Source organism: Arachis hypogaea, chromosome 12 (genome assembly GCF_003086295.3).
Source record: "Arachis hypogaea cultivar Tifrunner chromosome 12, arahy.Tifrunner.gnm2.J5K5, whole genome shotgun sequence".
Lineage (NCBI taxonomy): Eukaryota > Viridiplantae > Streptophyta > Magnoliopsida > Fabales > Fabaceae > Arachis > Arachis hypogaea.
Genome location: NC_092047.1, coordinates 39366969 through 39386125, shown reverse-complemented (window position 1 = coordinate 39386125; position 19157 = coordinate 39366969). Strand labels below are relative to the sequence as shown.

At 32.6% G+C, this 19157-nt stretch overlaps 1 protein-coding gene and 1 non-coding gene across 2 annotated transcripts; both read left to right on the top strand.

Moving 5' to 3' along the window:
* Positions 1 to 1861: 1861 nt before the first annotated feature.
* On the top strand, positions 1862 to 1969 carry LOC112732144 (small nucleolar RNA R71). Its single transcript, XR_003167881.1, has one exon. It is a non-coding gene; the product is annotated as a small nucleolar RNA R71 (small nucleolar RNA).
* Positions 1970 to 8840: 6871 nt separating this feature from the next.
* LOC112727330 (probable LRR receptor-like serine/threonine-protein kinase At1g67720) lies at positions 8841 to 15462 on the top strand. The gene is made up of 15 exons (XM_025777032.3): positions 8841 to 9082; positions 9992 to 10523; positions 10908 to 11413; positions 11796 to 11928; positions 12031 to 12102; positions 12216 to 12284; positions 12363 to 12434; positions 12605 to 12673; positions 13111 to 13265; positions 13351 to 13595; positions 13710 to 13836; positions 13905 to 13973; positions 14111 to 14297; positions 14452 to 14587; positions 14975 to 15462. The coding sequence occupies exons 1-15, from the start codon at positions 8989 to 8991 to the stop codon at positions 15299 to 15301; spliced, it is 2793 nt and encodes a 930-aa protein (XP_025632817.1). The 5' UTR covers positions 8841 to 8988; the 3' UTR covers positions 15302 to 15462.
* Positions 15463 to 19157: the final 3695 nt, after the last annotated feature.

Here is a 19157-nt window from a genome sequence, read left to right as displayed (position 1 = left end):
TTCTTACTGGCGTTTAAACGCCAGTAAGTTCTTCCTCCAGGGTGAGCTGTTTTTAATGCTGTTTTTCATTCTATTTTTGATTTTTCAGTTTTATTTGTGACTTCACATGATCATCAACCTAAGGAAAACATAAAATAGCAATGGAAAATAAATAAATATAATTAAATAACATTGGGTTGACTCCCAATAAGCACTTCTTTAGTGTCAATAGCTTGACAGTGAGCTCTTATGGAGCCTCACAGATGTTCAGAGCATTGTTGGGACCTCCCAACACCAAACTTAGAGTTTGGTTGTGGCCTCCCAATGCCAAACTTAGAGTTTGACTGTGGGGGCTTTGGTTGACTCTGTAGTGAGAGAAGCTTTTCATGCTTCCTCTCCATGGTTACAGAAGAATATCCTTGAGTTTTAAACACAAGGTTGTCCTCATTCAGTTGAAGGACCAACTCTCCTCTGTCCACATCAATCACAGCTTTTGCCGTGGCTAGGAAGGGTTTTCCAAGGATGATGGATTCATCCTCATCCTTCCCAGTGTCTAGGATTATGAAATTAGCAGGGATGTAAAGGCCTTCAACCTTTACTAACACGTCCTCTACTAGTCCATAAGCCTGTTTCATGGATTTGTCTGTGGTAGCATGTACCTCAGATTCTAGTTTCTCCATTATAGAGTGGCATTAAGTTTATGCTGACCCAGGTCACACAGAGCTTCTCAAGGTCATGGTGCCTATGTTACAGGGAATTAGGAATTTACTAGGATCCTGTTTCTTTTGAGGTAAAGTGTGCTGAACCCAGATATTCAGTTCATTAATGAGCAATGGAGGCTTGTCCTCCCAAGTCTCATTACCAAATAGCTTGGCATTCAACTTCATGATTGCTCCTAAATACTGGGCAACTTGCCCTTGAACAATGTCTTCATCTTTTTCAGAAGATAAATAGTCATCAGAGCTCATGAATGGTAAAAGGAGGTTCAATGGAATCTCTATGGTCTCTATATGAGTCTCATATTCCTTTGGTTCCTCAAAGGAAAACTCCTTATTGGTCAGTGAACGTCCCAGGAGGTCTTCCTCACTAGGATTCACGTCCTCCTCTTCCTCTCTGGGTTCGACCACACCAAGTAAGGTTATGGCCTTGCACTCTCTTTTTGGATTCTCTTCTGTATTGCTTGGGAGAGTACTAGGAGGAGTTTCAGTGACTCTTTTACTCAGCTGGCCCACTTGTGCCTCCAAATTTCTGATGGAGGACCTTGTTTCATTCATGAAACTTAGAGTGGCCTTAGATAGATCAGAGACTATATTTGCTAAGCTAGATGGATTCTGCTCAGAATTCTCTGTCTGTTGCTGAGAGTATGATGGAAAAGGCTTGCTATTGCTAAACCTGTTCCTTCCACCATTATTAAAGCCTTGTTGAGGCTTTTGTTGATCCTTCTATGAGAAATTTGGATGATTTCTCCATGAGGGATTATAGGTGTTTCCATAGGGTTCTCCCATGTAATTCACCTCTGCTATTGCAGGGTTCTCAGGATCATAAGCTTCTTCTTCAGAAGATGCTTCTTTAGTACTGTTGGATGCAGCTTGCAATCCATTCAGACTCTGAGAAATCATATTGACTTGCTGAGTTTATTCTGAGCCAATATGGCATTCAGAGTATCAATTTCAAGAACTCCCTTCCTCTGAGGCGTCCCATTACTCATAGGATTCCTTTCAGAAGTGTACATAAACTGGTTATTTGTAACCATGTCAATGAGTTCCTGAGCTTCTGTAGGCTTTTTCTTTAGGCGAATGGATCCACCTGCAGAATGGTTCAATGACATCTTAGATAATTCAGACAGACCATCATAGAATATATCCAGGATGATCCATTCTAAAAGCATGTCAGAAGGACACTTTTTGGTCAGTTGCTTGTATCTCTCCCAAGCTTCATAGAGGGATTCACCTTCTTTCTGTTTGAAGGTTTGAACATCCACTCTAAGCTTGCTAAGCTTTTGAGGAGGAAAGAATTTGGCCAGGAAAGCATTGACCAGCTTTTCCCAAGAGTTCAGGCTATCTTTAGGTTGAGAGTCCAACCATATTCTAGCTCTGTCTCTTACAGCAAACGGGAAAAGCATAAGCCTGTAGACCTTGAGATCAACCCCATTGGTCTTAACAGTATCACAGATCTGCAAGAATTCAGTTAAGAACTGAAAAGGATCTTCTGATGGAAGTCCATGAAACTTGCAATTCTGTTGCATCAGAGAAACTAATTGAGATTTTAGCTCAAAATTGTTTGCTCCAATGGCAGGAATTGAGATGCTCCTTCCACAGAAGTCAGAAGAGGGTGCAATAAAGTCACTAAGCATCTTCCTCGCATCTCCACCATTGTTATTATTTTCGGCCATGTCTCCTTCTTTTTCGAAAATTTTTGTCAGATTTTCTCCAGAGAGTTGTGCTTTAGCTTCCCTTAGCTTCCTCTTCAGAGTCCTTCCAGGTTCAGGATCAGCTTCAACAAGAATGTTCTTATCCTTGTTCCTGCTCATATGAAAAAGAAGAGAACAGAAAAGAAAATATGTAATCCTCTATGTCACAGTATAGAGATTCCTTATATGAGTATAAGAGAAGAATAGAAGAAGGAAAAGATAAGAATTCGAACACAGAGGAGAAGAGTGGGTTCGAATTTTTGAGTGAAAGAGGGGTGTTAGTAAATAAATAAATAAACAGAAGGGGATGAGAGAGAAGAATTCGAAAATAAAATAAAATAAAATAAGAATATTTTTGTTTTTATTTTAAATATTAGTTATAATTCAAAAATACGAAAAGGAATAAAATTAAAATTAAAATTTAAAATAATTAGTTAATGAAAATAAATTTTGAAAAAGAGGTTAGTGATTTTCGAAAATTAGAGAGAGAAAATTAGTTAGGTAGTTTTGAAAAATATAAGAATCAAACAAAAAGATAAGATTAAAAAGATTTGAAAATCAATTTTGAAAAGATAAGAAGTTAGAAAAGATTTTGAAATTGATTTTGAAAAAGATGTGATTGAAATTTATTTTGAAAAAGATTTGAAAAAGAAATTTAAAAAGATTTTATTTTTGAAATTAAAGTTGATTACTTGACTAATAAGAAATTAAAAGATATGATTTTAAAATTCAAAGATTGAACCTTTCTTAATAGGCAAGTAACAATTTGAAAAATTTTTGAATTAAAACATTAAATGTTAGTGAGATTTTCGAAAATATGAAGTAAGAATAAGAAAAAGATTTTGAAAATCAATTTAAAAAAATTTCAAAAATATGTAAAAATAAATGAAAAAGATTTGATTTTTGAAAAAGATTTGAAAAAGATAGAATTTTTAAATTGAAAATTTGATTTGACTCATAAGAAACAACTAGATTTAAAAATTTTTGAAAAAGTCAACTCAAATTTTCGAAATTTATTTGTAAATAAAGGAAAGATATTTTTTTATTTTTGAATTTTTAATGAAGAAAGAGAAAAACAATAAAAAGACTCAAAACATGAGAATTTAAGATCAAAATAAGAAATCCATACAAGAACACTTTAAATGTCAAGATGAACATCAAGAACACTTTGAATGTCAAGATGAACACCAAGAACTTATTTTTGAAAATTTTTAAGAAAAGAAACACATGCAAGACACCAAACTTAGAAATTTTCAATGTTTAGACACTAACAAATTGAAAATGCATATGAAAAACAAGAAAAGACACGAAATATAAAAATGCAAAGATCAAACAAAGAAGATCATCAAGAACAACTTGAAGATCATGAAGAACGTTTTGCATGAGTTTTCGAAAATTTTATGAAAATAAAAAATATGCAATTGACACCAAACTTAAAAATTGACACTAGACTCAAACAAGAAACATCAAATTTTTGGTTTTTTTTTTTATTTTATTAAAATTTTTTTGTATTTTTTTCAAAAATTATTTTGGGAATAACGAAAAAGAAGAAAGATTTTTTTTTGTATTTTTTGAAAATAAAAGCTTAAAAATAAAATAAAATTACGTAATCTGAGCAACAAGATGAACCGTCAGTTGTCCAAACTCGAACAAACCCCGGCAACGGCGCCAAAAACTTGGTGCACGAGATCGTGATTGTTCTTTCCTTAGTAACGATGCTAAAAACTTAATACGCATGTTCATAATCTTAGTTCTTCTTCACAACTTCGCACAACTAACCAGCAAGTGCACTGGGTCGTCCAAGTAATAAACCTTACGTGAGTAAGGGTCGATCCCACGGAGATTGTCGGTATGAAGCAAGCTATGGTCATCTTGTAAATCTCAGTCAGGCGGATTCTAATGGTTATGGTGAATTGATAATTAAAATATAAATAAAATGTAAAATATGATAGAGATACTTATGTAATTCATTGGTAGGAATTTCAGATAAGCGTATGGAGATGCTTTGTTCCTCCTGATTCTCTGCTTTCCTATTGCCTTTATTCAATCCTTCATACTCCTTTTTCATGGCAAGCTGTATGTTGGGCATCACCGTTGTCAATGGCTACTTCCCTTCCTCTCAGTGAAAATGGTCCAAAATGCGCTGTCACCGCACGGCTAATCATCTGTCGGTTCTCGATCATGTTGGAATAGGATCCAGTGATCCTTTTGCGTCTGTCACTACGCCCAACACTCGCGAGTTTGAAGCTCGTCACAGCCATCCCTTCCCAGATCCTACTCGGAATACCACAGACAAGGTTTAGACTTTTCGGATCTCAAGAATAGCCGCCAATAATTCTAGCCTATACCACGAAGACTCTGATCGTAAATCAGCAGGCTAAGAGATATATGCATTCAAGCTTGTTTTCATGTAGAACAGAAGTGTTTGTCAGGCACGCGTTCATAAGTGAGAATGGTGATGAGCGTCACATAATCATCACATTCATCATGTTCTTATGTGTGAATGAATATCTTAGAGAAGAAATAGGCTTGAGTTGAATAGAAAAACAATAGTACTTTGCATTAATTCATGAGGAACAGCAGAGCTCCACACCTTAATCTATGATGTGTAGAAACTCTACCGTTGAAAATACATAAGAACAAGGTCCAGGCATGGCCGAATGGCCAGCCCCCTAAACGTGATCTCAGAACGCACAATTATTCAAAAGATTATCCAGAGATATAAAATAATTCACTAAAAGTAGTTTTTATACTAGACTAGTAACTAGGGTTACAGAAAATAAGTAAATGATGCAGAAATCCACTTTCGGGCCCGCTTGGTGTGTGCTTGGGCTGAGCATTGAGTTTTCATGTGTAGAGGCTTCTTTTGGAGTTAAACGCCAGATTGTAACCTGTTTCTGGCGTTTAACTCTGATTTGCAACTTGTTTCTGGCGTTTAACGCCAGAATAGGGCAGAAAGTTGGCGTTAAACGCCAGTTTGCGTCATCTAAACTCGTGCAAAGTATGGACTATTATATATTGCTAGAAAGCCCTGGATGTCTACTTTTCAACGCAATTGAAAGCACGCCATTTGGGTTTCTGTAGCTCCAGAAAATCCATTTCGAGTGCAGAGATGTCAGAATCCAACAGCATCTGCAGTCCTTCTTCAGCCTCTGAATCAGATTTTTGCTCAGGTCCCTCAATTTCAGGCAGAATTTACCTGAAATCACAGAAAAACACACAAACTCATAGTAAAGTCCAGAAATGTAATTTTTATTTAAAAACTAATAAAAATTTACTAAAAACTAACTAAATCATACTAAACACTATGTAAAAACAATACCAAAAAGCGTATAAATTATCCGCTCATAAGCGGGTTAGGATTCTAGGACCGCCTCACTAGGCGGGGCGGGGCGGGCCAGCCTGCCAAAGGGCGGGCTTTTGGCGGGACGGGTTTCCCCGCTTGCCACCCCTAGGTATATCCAATTTTGGAACGTAATATTCCGTTAACCCAAACGTTTTTTGTCACTGTAAGGACCCAATTAAAACAAAAAAATTGGTATAGGGACTCAATTAAAAGGAAAAGAACTATAAGGACCTAATTAAAAATTCGGACAAACTATAGGAAGTAACAGAATAATTAAACCTAAAAAAAATTATTATTACCTAAGTGAAGTAACAAAAAATTAACTAAATTAAAATTAAAAAAATTCAACTAATGCGAGAACCAACCTTAGGATCAAGTGCTCCTGCAATGTGCTGCCAAGTTCGATTTAGTATGTTGATGTCCACGGAACGTATTTGCATCATTGGAAGTAGTCGGAAACTCATAAATCTGTCCAAAGCACTTCAAAAAACTGCAAAATGACAAAATTAAAATATGCACTAAATATCTTGTTTGCAGTGAAAGTGGGATACTTATAAATATATCTCTTCCTCATTGAAAACGAGATATATTCGGTATAAATCTCGTATCTTATTCTAATTGTACACGAAATATGTTATGTATTTTTTTCAACGCATCTCGTTCTCATTAAGATCAAAATACATTCTTAAAAAAATTCGTCTTTCGTGTACACGTACATGAAATATGTAATGCAGGGAAAACAAATGATTTTATTTGTGTTTATATCTGGAAATTTTTTTTTTATTTTATTCATTTAAAAAAATTCCATTGACCCCTGTAGCAAAAATACAAAGACCGTTTACTCGAGAAAAGCAATTATTGCCGTGGTCAATGAGTAGAAGCAGGTCTCACATCCTCTTAGACCTCAAATCTTCTTCCTTGCATGCTCTATGTTTTGGAATTTAGCCAATGCCACGCCCTGCACATGCACTGTCCTAACAAACCTTCAGCACTCCAATTTCATAAAATAGATACATAAATGTACCTATATTATTTTTAAGATATTTTTTTTTATTAATATCATATCAGTAATATCATTTATTTGACAAAATTTTAGTATTAATTATTCAATTTTTGTTAAATTATCTATTATTTTTAAATCAACAAAAAAAATATACAAAAAATAATACAATAATTACCCACAAAAATAATTAAAAATTAATAGCGTCTAATCAAATTTGTAACTTACAAAAACATTAAATCTATATTTCTATATTTATTATATTTTACCGTTATAAACAATACAATAAATTTATAATTTTAATAATTAATTTATTAATTTCTATAAATAACTCATTCAATCTAATAAACATCTATATTACAAATGTCATAATAATATTATTAATCATAATAAATTTTACGTTACAAATATTCAAAGTGGTACAACAACTTTTGTACTATTTGATGGCGAAGCAAAAAAATTGTTGGGTACAACTGTTTCAAATTTAATAGCACTCGAGAAAAGTAATGACATTGAAACATGGGAATGGATCCTCTCCAGTGAAAAAAAATTGGATGGTGTCTAGTGTTTAATCTCACCATTCATTGCTCTCTCTCTCCTATTTAATTTTGGTCCCACTTATAGAATTAAAGGTGAGAGATCACATTTTATTCTCTCATGTGTTAAAAAAAATGGAAAGGATTCATTTCCTTGAAACACCACCCCAATTGAAAAATTTGTACAACCTCACTTATATTTGAAGTCAATGTAAATGATTTTAATCTTAAAGAAACTTCTAAACAATACATTCTTACCAAGATATTTGTTCCAACAAAAAATACTGAACCTCAACACTCATTACAACAAATAAAACAGGTAATACTAAAAAAATCACTTATCTTAATTATTTTAGACATCATTTTTTATTTCTAATTTAAATTATTCATTGATTATAAGAACTAACTTTGCCAACACTAATATCATTAGATGAAGATCACATACCCATCAAGAGATTAAGGAGAAAGAAAACTATACAAATTCAAGACATATATTCGGAAGAAGAACGTACTTGTAAAGATGGAACAAACAACACAATAAAAAGTGCATATAACTCAACAATTCATAAAGAACATGTCTTTACAAGAAGAAAGTAACAATTCTAACAACAACCAGTAAAAAAAGGAGGACGAGCGACACATAAAAAGACTAAGTTCATCAGCTAAAATAAATATAAAAATTAAATCACCGAATAAAAATATTATTTTATACATACAATTCTAATATCCAAATTTTTTGTATTACAAATTATTTTAAATAAAATACCTTTTAAATTTAATTTTAATTTACACATTTAATTTAATTTTATAAAATATAATAATTTTTAATATTTATTATATACTATCGTTAATTTACCATATAGATCACGTGGTTCTCATTCTAGTTTCCTTATAATTCACACAATTCCTTCCTAACATTCTTTGATTTCTTTCCATTCATCTCAATACAATAAGGACATGTTTCTTGTAATCGCGTAAATTAAAATTATCTAGGAGGTAGCATATATTACTCTTCCCGATCCGCATAAAAAAATATCAGTCATTCTTTATCTAAAGATTTGTGTAGTAATATAAATCATTTTATTTGCTTCAGTATATTTTGGAGCGTCGTATTTGTATCTTCGTTCATTAATTGCAGAAGTCAGTAGACACTTAAGTATTAAAAATGTTCGACATTAAATTAATTTAAATGCACTAAACATTCTTGAAGTTCATTTGTCTTTGCATTTAAATCGATGGGATAAGAATGATGAGGTAACAATAAAAATGAACAGAGATTTTTTTTTTTAATGAGTCTAACCAGCAAAATTCTAAAAAATGAGTGTACTGAAAAGAAATCCCAAAAAAAGAAAACATTTGTTTAGGACTTTAGGTAATTAAAATTCAAAAAGGTGACAAATCAGATCAGACTTCATTCAAACTTCAAAATTTAAAAGAAAAAAAAAAGGAAGGTAACAGACTAAAAGAGAAGCAGGTATATTAGTTGTTCTCACTTTCTGAGTGTCACTTTTCATTTCTCTTTTTTAGTTTCACCACTAATTCAAATTAAAAATTTAAAAATTAAAATAAGAAAACAAAGCATTATCAGATTTTGTGCCACGAACTTTTGTTTTCAGGGTTCCTTTCACTCTGCTGAGTTGGGCCAAAGATAATTTCTACATGGTTTTGTTTCTCAGCAACAGTAAAGCGAAAACAAAAAGCTTCACAGCGAAGAAAAATGGAGACAAGGGTTCCCTCCTTCTACTTCTTCCTCTTTTCTCTCTCATTACTGCTACTTCTTCTCTTCCCTTTTTCTTCAGCTCAGATGCCAGGTAAACCTGATTACTTAACTATGCTCGTTCTTCTTCTTCTTCTTCTTCTTCTTCTTCTTCTTCTTCCTTAACTACCCTCGTTCTTCTTCTTCACCCTTTTTTTCTTATTCTGGATTGGTTTCTGTAAGGAATATTAAGTCTGTTTTTTTTAACCCGATACTAAAAGTAATATTTTTTCGGTGCTTTGAAACCAACCTCTGCTCTCTGGCATTGTTTTTTTTTTTTTTTTTTCTGGTTTGTTAATATCATTGTAGTTCTTCTTCTTTACTATGTTTTTCCCCCCTATTTTTTCGTGTTTGTTTCTTTTAATTTTTCAAACTACTCAGGAGTTCAATGATTTTTCATTTTTCTTTCAGTTCTGAAGGTTAAATCTTTCTAGTGTGCCATTTAAAGTGTATTTATATTAAAAATCTTGTTAGTTTGCTTAAAAAGATTCAGGAAATCTTTCAGCATAAATAAGTTAGATACAAAAGGTTAATGGTTAAATCATGTTTTTAGAGCTGTTAAATTAGTAGTTAGCAAGATATAAGTAACTTAATTAATAATGGCGATTAAATGCCAAAGTAGAACCGTTATTAATCCTCAATTATGAATAATGAACCTTCTTCTATGAAGATTTTTGGTTCTTGGAACACGGTGGTTTTTCTAGATCATAAGATCGGCTAAAAATCTAAAATCAAGTTAAATGATTCATACTGCTAATTTTTCAAGCCTCTGTTAATTATTACTGTAACAAACTTCTTCATTTGTCTCAACACTAAATTTTTTCTTTTTTATTTTTAGTAAGAATTAATCTTATGCATTATGTGCATAATATTTACATGGATCAACTTAGTAAATTGGTTGTGCATTTAACTCACTTCAGCTATGCTGTTCTTTGGCGACTAAATATGACATGTTAATAAGCAGGTTTCATAAGTTTGGACTGTGGAGGTAACGAAAACTTCACTGATGAAATTGGTATCGAATGGACTCCTGATGACAAACTGACTTTCGGAGAAATAAGCACTATATCGGTTGTGAATGAGACACGAAAGCAATACACAACGCTTCGACACTTTCCGGCAGATTCCAGGAAATACTGCTACTCGCTTGATGTTGACAGTAGAACAAGATACCTGCTGAGGGCATCATTCTTGTATGGGAACTTTGATAATAACAATGTTTATCCGAAATTCGACATTTCTGTTGGAGCAACTCATTGGTCTACTATTGTTATATCTGATGCTGACACTATTGAAGTGATAGAGCTTATCTTTCTGGCTACAAGTCCTACAGTTAGTGTATGTTTATCAAATGCAACAACTGGGAAGCCGTTTATTTCTACACTTGAACTCCGGCAATTCAATGGTTCTGTTTATTATACAGAAATCGAGGAACAATATTACCTCAGTGTCTCTGCTAGGATCAATTTTGGTGCTGAGAGTGATGCTCCTGTCAGGTATTGACCCAACTCTGTGTTGAATCATATACTATTTTGCAAAAGTATTTTTCTAAATGCGGTCGTAAGTGTATGACAAAATATACGTTGCAATATGAAGTCAATGGAATTAAATTTAATGAACCCCCCCCCCCCCCCAAAAAAAAAAGCATTCCTGAATCCCAACACCTAGGATCTATTTCATTTGGCAGATTTCACACTTGTTTATTTTGTTCGTTGTAATATGAAGTTAAATCAGAAATGTCTGATACTGGTAACTTTCCTCATAGCAAGGAACTACTTCCCATATTATGTCTCTTGGGAGGATGCATTAGTGCCACTAGTAGTTTTGACTGTAGAAGGAATTTCCTTTTACTTATGAAGTTTATGTTACTGCCATATCAGGTATCCTGATGATCCATTTGATAGAATTTGGCAGTCAGATTCTATCAAGAAAGCCAATTATCTTGTCGATGTTGCTGCCGGAACTCAGAAAATTTCAACCAATATGTCAATTGATGTTAACAGAGATGAAATGCCACCAGTAAAAGTAATGCAGACAGCTGTAGTCGGTACAAACGGGTCCTTAACTTACCGGCTAAACTTGGATGGTTTTCCTGGTATGGGTTGGGCTTTCACCTATTTTGCAGAGATTGAAGATTTGCTAGAAAATGAATCAAGAAAATTCAGGCTAGTACTTCCAGGCCACAATGATATGAGCAAGGCTGTGGTAAATATCGAAGAAAATGCTCAAGGGAAATATCGCCTTTACGAACCAGGATATACCAATTTATCCTTACCATTCGTGCTGTCCTTTAGATTTGTCAAGACATCTGATTCTACCAGGGGCCCTCTTCTAAATGCCATGGAGATAAATAAATATCTAAAGAAAAGTGATGGTTCTCCTGATGGTTAGTGGTAGACACACCATATGACATGTTTTTGGAACTATAGGGCTGTGTTTGGTAAATGTTTTATGACAAAAATATGAAGATATTGAGACAATGACAAGATAAACAGTTGTCTTTGTACCTATTTCTACTGACCTCAGTCTTTGGGTGGATAGAAAATTGGACAAATTGAATCAGGATAAAAATTGTTTGCTTGTTTTAATTTCTATCTCGTTCTCCAAAATAGGCTTGTGTCACTATGCCTTTCATTTTTCTCGAGATAGTTACCAAATGAGGCCTAGAGTAACTACTTGATAAGCATGTATTTGTGTCATAGAAGTGCTGTTAATTGCCAATTATTATTGTTATTATTTCTTGAACCATTTCAGCACTTGGTTTGCAGGTGATACTATATCTGCCGTACTTTCGCACTACTCTTCCGCAGACTGGGCTCAAGAAGGGGGTGACCCTTGCCTACCTGCTCCATGGTCATGGGTCCGCTGTAGCTCAGATCCACAGCCAAAAATTGTTTCAATGTAAATGTTTATCTTTCTAAAGGTTTTGATTTTGTCCATATGTGAATTAGTTTTCATCAATAATGACCCTAAACAACTGCATTATGTTCCTGGTGATGACAGTTTATTGTCAGGTAAAAACTTGACAGGCAATATTCCGTTGGACATTACCAAGTTGACTGGTCTTGTTGAAATGTAAGTTCTTTGTTGCTTTCTAATTTTTCTGCAAAGCAGCTACTGATGCCTCATTGTTTGTCCATCAAACCGCTGTTTTGGTTGGCGGATGATTTTATTATTCATGGATGCAGATGGCTTGATGGAAATATGTTGACTGGTACAATACCGGATTTTACTGGATGCATGGACTTAAAGATCATGTAATTGCTGATACTTCCTTCTCTTAATCACTATTTGTTAATTTTGAGCAACGAGTAACATGTTTTTTTTTCCCTCAGTCATCTTGAAAACAACCACTTAACAGGTCAATTACCTTCCTCTCTGGTGAACCTTCCGAATTTGAGGGAATTGTAAGATATCTGGAGCTTACATATTAAATCTTTATTTTTATTTATTTTTATTTTTTATTTTTATCAAAGTGGGAATTGTTATACTATCAATTATGATATTAGCAATAGAATGTATTTGTCTCACTAAAATGAGTAACATTGGTTATAGATAATGCTTACAATGATTTCAGGTATGTGCAAAATAATATGTTATCTGGAACAATACCTTCAGACCTTCTGAGTGAAGATTTGGTCATAAAGTGAGTATTCTTTATATATTTTAATTTGAACTTAAACAAAATGCTGCATTGCATATTCAGAAGTAGAGGAAATACTGGCATGCTCCATCTTAAGAATACTGATAAATATGCACACTAGATAATAGATATGATGGATGCCTTTACGTTGTCCTATCTTGTTCAATTCAATTGTCATTGTCTTCCAGATTTTAGCACTTTTATGAGTTTATGTATCATCTTTTAAATGGTTGCTATATGATAAAGAATTAGACCATGTACTGCATAGAACAGCAGATATTCCTTTATATGAATTGTGCCTCCTTTCATGTCATTCGACCAACCCCTTGTAACGCATATAGTTCAAAGCTTTCATTTATATATTTTTTTTCTTTTCCAAATTTTCTGTTCAAACATCACCACATTTATATGACTACTGATTTTATTTGGATCCTCAACAGTTACTCTGGAAACATTGATCTTCATAAGAAAAGTGGAAAACAAAGCCATATGATTGTAATCATAGGTTCATCTGCTGGCGCTGCGGTTCTTCTTCTGGCAACTATCATCTCTTGCTTGTTTTTGCGTAAAGGAAAGAAAAAATATTATGAGCAAGGTAAGGACTATGAATCAGAATCATATATTGTTCCTTTCTGATTTGAGGTGGCAGAAGCTGATTTGTGTGGTTACATTCTCCATAGACAAACTTGTCTCTCGCCCATCTCAAAGTATTGGTTCTACCGTGAGTGAAGGTCCTTCAAACGCAGAAGCTGCTCACTGCTTCAGTTTTTCTGAAATTGAAAGTTCAACCAATAACTTCGAGAGAAAAATTGGTTCCGGAGGTTTTGGAGTTGTTTACTATGGGAGACTGAAAGATGGAAAAGAGATAGCAGTTAAAGTTCTAACCAGTAATTCCTACCAAGGCAAACGAGAGTTCTCCAATGAGGTAGAATTTAGTATACCTCTTTAATTATTCTAACATTTGTAATTTGCAGCTATCCCAAATTTTGTTTGTGGCTTGACATGAATAGACATATTTAGTTATTTATGTTTGATCCAGGTTACTCTTCTATCAAGAATACATCACAGAAACTTGGTACAGCTTCTCGGTTATTGCCGCGAAGAAGGGAATAGCATGCTTATTTATGAGTACATGCATAACGGGACTCTCAAAGAACATCTTTACGGTAAGCCCAGATGATTTAATTCAAGATTCAGAAGTTAAATATGCTCAATTATGCCCAATTTAATTTAGGTCCATTAACACATGGACGAAGCATCAATTGGATCAAGCGCCTTGAGATTGCAGAAGATGCCGCAAAAGGTTTACAATGCTAACTCATCATTTACAGTAACAGTATTATTTTGTTCCCTTTAATTTTCTTATTGAATGGCCCTTATAATTTGTATATTATAGATGGCAATGAATTAATTATATTTATGTCCTCGTACTTTGTTCAGGAATAGAATATCTTCATACAGGATGTGTTCCTGCAGTCATACATAGAGACCTAAAAACCAGCAATATTCTTCTTGACAAGCAAATGCGAGCCAAGGTTTCAGATTTCGGCCTTTCAAAACTTGCTGTTGATGGAGCTTCCCATGTCTCTAGCATAGTCCGGGGGACAGTAGGATATCTTGATCCTGAGTAATTCCTTAAATTATTTTCCATCACTTATTTTTTTTTTTTTTAAAACCTTATTTGCTAGTTGTTACCAAAGTTTAATGCGCAATCTCTTGATTTTTGTTCCCTATGATCTGATATTAACTGCAATGCTTAACATCATACCTTCCCCTAACAGGTACTATATTTCTCAGCAGCTGACTGACAAGAGTGATATTTATAGTTTTGGAGTTATTCTTCTTGAACTCATATCTGGTCAAGAAGCAATATCGAATGACAGCTTTGGCGCCAATTGCCGAAACATAGTCCAGTGGGTGAGTTTTTCGTTTCTCATCAGACATGAATTTTGGACTTTGGACTACTGAGCTAATAGCTCTAAAATTCTTTGTAATTCTCTTGGAAATAGTTTGTACTGTGTTTCAAATTATAAACATGTCTTATAATGGTTGAGTGAAATTATATTGTAGTAAGAAAAGATATATAGTTATTTAAGTGAATTTACAAAGTATAGAGCAACACAATTTGTTTAATGAACTACATGAATGAGAAAACAAAAATGCTATGTACACACTAAATCAGCCACTGTATTTGTATATTATACATATGTTATTTGACTCATTTTCATTGTGTATTTTGTATTTCAATATGTTGAATCATATTACATATCCTAACTTGTGGTTGCTTTATTAATTTTTCTGCAGGCAAAATTACATATTGAGAGTGGAGACATACAAGGTATCATTGATCCAGTGCTAAGAAACAACTATGATCTACAATCAATGTGGAAAATTGCAGAGAAAGCATTGATGTGCGTCCAACCTCACGGCCATATGCGGCCGCCAATATCAGAAGTCCTCAAGGAGATCCAAGATGCGATCACCATCGAGAGAGAGGCTGGAGGCAATTCAGACGAGTTATCAAGAAATTCTTTACTTTCTTCCAAGAACATTATTGGTTCTATGGATCTGGCCGGAACTGCGAACTTTGTGTCGATTGATGAATCCATGGCACAGCCTACTGCAAGATAGATCTGTGTTGTAAACACGCCCAATTCTTTCCCACCCTGCTTCCTTTGTTGTCTTGAATTTTGCAGGCATTGCCCGTATGTGGTCTAAAAGGTTTTATGCTGCTTAACAATTTTCAACATATCATTTTTTTCCCCTGAAAAGAAAGAAGCAATTTCATCCAATGTGATTTAAATAAATATTTAAATATTTTTTATTAGCCAAAATACGCATGCTTTTAAGACTAAAGTGCGCACACAACTAGGGATGGCAAAAAAACTAAAATTACCCGCAATGGGAATTTACCGGGAAGAACTTGCTAAATACTCACGAGGATGGGGACTTATCTCACGATTAAGTTATTAAAATGCCCTTACTTATATTAGTGACTTTGTTTTATTTTCTTTTAATGTAATGTGCATGTTGGATATTTAATGTGAAGTTGGTTATGTCAAATTTGTTTTTAGATTGTGTTTCCATATTAAATTTGGTTAAATTATATTGGATTATATTACGGTTTTAGATTTTTTTTTTCTATTATAAAATAAAAAATACTTTATTTTCATAAAGAAAAGAAAAAGACAATATTTACTGAAATCCAATTTATTTTGTCTTGCATAAAGTTTGCCTAGTGTCTATGTGAACTGAGCGTTTAGGCGATATTTATATTTGATGGTGCATAATTTATATTTGTTTTTCTATAATTTGGATTTCACTCTCAAAAGTTTGATCCACTAAATTGCGGTTTTGGTTTATTTTTTTAATAATTTGAATTTTTCAGTTTGCACATATTATTAGTTCTCATGGGCATAGTTGTCAAAATTAAACCGGTGATCAAACCGTTCAGACTATTGAATTACTGATTCAATCGGTGCATCACTGGTTAAATCGGTTGATCCAGTCCTATGTAAATAAAAATAAAAAATAGTCAAAAATTTAAAATTAAAATTTAAAATACATATTTTCACTAATATTTTAAAAATATCTAGCTATTCTAAAATAATATGGAACACGAAGAATAAGTATTTTGTTAATTTTACTCTATCATAAATATTATTTTGTTTTTATATTAAAATAACTATTATTTTTAAATTTCAATAATTTATTAATTAGTTTATATCTATTATATTATTATATACTACAAATATTTATTAAAAAATAATATTAATAGATATTATATAATTATGAAAAAAAAAAAGTAAATTTATAATTATTGTTTAATAAAAATATAATTAATTTAAGAATGAGTGAGATTATATATATATATATATATATATATATATATATATATATATATTATGTGTGTGTTAACAAGAAATATGACAGCCTTGTGTTTGTAAATGGCATCTCTCACATTGAGGAGAGAGGTCGAACCCCACCTCAAACATTTTGAGAAAATAAATTTTAAGCGGTTTGATCGGATTAATCTTTATTAAATTTGATCGATTTTTATCGGTTCGTATCGATTCTTTGTCTTATACCGTTCAAATATCGAAATAACTATGCTCATGGGACATTTATGAATGCTTTTCCCATTAGACCAATCTAATACATATATGAATGTTAGACGGTAAAAATATTACACATTTTATGAAATTAAAAGAGTAACCTCTTGCTAGTTAACCACTTTTTTTTAGCAAGATTATAAGAAAAAGCTTCAAAATCTGTTAAGTTATTTGTTACCTCTAATAATAGATTATTTTCTAATTAATTGGGGTTGATTTAGTAGTTAACTTACTAATATATTTAAATAAGTGTTGAAAGTTTGAATTTCGCTTTATGTATGTAGCAATCTATTATTTAGCGACAAAACTTTCAATAGAGCTCAGATCTGTGACAGATAAATTCTTAACCTACCAAACTAGGAGATACTATAAGAAACCAAAGAAATTTCTTTTTTAAAATTGTCGTACTCTCTACTTTTGTTTTTGGAACACATAAACATTCATAATGATATCAATATACAAAATCAGTATTCGTGCTAAATATTATTTGACTATTTCCAAACATGGATAACAGTTTATTGAAATAACTGTTGTCATTAATTAATTAATTTAAATTTTCTATAATTTTATTTACATTTATATTTATTAACAAATACATTCATGAATTGAATTTCATTTATATTATATTTTAAGTTTTTCATGTACAAAATTTAATGATAATAATGATCATACTTATATAATTTATTTCATAATACTTATAATTTATAAAGTTTAACATTAATGGCTGCTATTAAATATCATCATTTTTGTTAACTTTTAAAACACAATATTTATTCTAAAGATTTGGCCATTTTCAAATATAAATAAACCACAATGCACATAATTATTATTAGTAAATAGTAAATATGAAATATTATCTAGAATTCTATTAGAAAGACAATGCGAAATCTTAACAATGTGTATAATGTACTGCTTTATTGATTTACGGTGGATTAAAAAATAAAAAACACTTTCTAAACTCTAATAACAAAAAACTTTTACTCCCATTTTCAAATTTTAACCATTTCCTATTCATTGCGGAACCCCCCCAAAATATATGACAAAATAACCATCAAATTTCAAATTTCAAATTTTAAATCCCCCAATTTTAAATTTCAAATTTTAACAATGTGACACCCCGCAGCCCCATAGCCGCACCCATGCCTTCCCCACCTGTGCTTTTCCCTCATGCGCCCATTGATATATGTTCAGTCCAATAGGTTGGCAGATAGTTATTGTAATTCTTAATAGGATGGTTAGTTCAAGTATATATAATTAACAAATGTTGGATGTTCATTTCATTAAATAGCTGGATGGTTATTTTAATTATTAAAAGTTATAGAAAAGATTAAGCTTCTCTTCAAGAGAAGATTTAAAGTTATGAAAATCCTAATAGTGATTTATAAACATGTAGCCACTCAAATATATTTTTCGAATTTTGTTCTATAATGTAGAAGCTTTTATGCAAAGAAATGAAATATTTAATTATTAATCCTAATTATTACCGTTCTCCATTAACGTGGCTGTGAGGAGTGACCCACGTATGATACGGCCAGCCACTTCTATCCCTTGTTTGTGGCGGATGAAAACGGAGTGACGGTAAAACACGCCGGCTGCGGGAGGGGGCCGCACAATCAGCACGTTGAGATGCTTCTAGTGAGTAACGCAAAGTGCGCGACCGTGCTGCTCGTACATTGGCGGGTCGCAGGGCGGTGTGGTTTGATGCTCTGGCGGCGACGGCTGATGTTGCTGTCGGAGTTTTCACTAGTGAGAAGGGAAGAGAGTGGATGAGAAGGAATTCACATCATATGGGGGAGAGGGAGACTTTTTTGCAGTGTACTTAACTGCAAATCCTTATTTGCTTTGAATTTCAAATTGAAAATTATTAATAATTAATTAATTTAATTATCATTTTATGTTAATTTCAATTTTATTCCTATTATATACATTGTACACTATATTCATTGGCTTCCCATACTTTTTTTATTATCATACATATACAATTATATTGAGTATGCAAATGTTTATACCTTATAATTCTTTTTGGCTAGTATTAACGGTTATGATTATGATATATTAGCACTAAATTTGTCTATTCTAAATTATTATTTGACGATTTCAAAATATGGCTAAAATATTAAACAACACTGTCAATTAAAATTACATGTAAATATTAAGCAAAACTATATATCACATAATTCTTGTTAAGATATCCTAATATTACTCCTTACATCATTGAAAAATAAGTGTTATGATCTTTTTTATATGTATTTAGATTTTAATTTGTTTAAATAAATCAAAACAGTTAAATCAGACAATCATTTTTTTTGTATATGAAAATGGAGGTGGAAGGAAAGGTTGACGACAGTGTAAAGTGAAAGTTTCAAAGTGTGTAG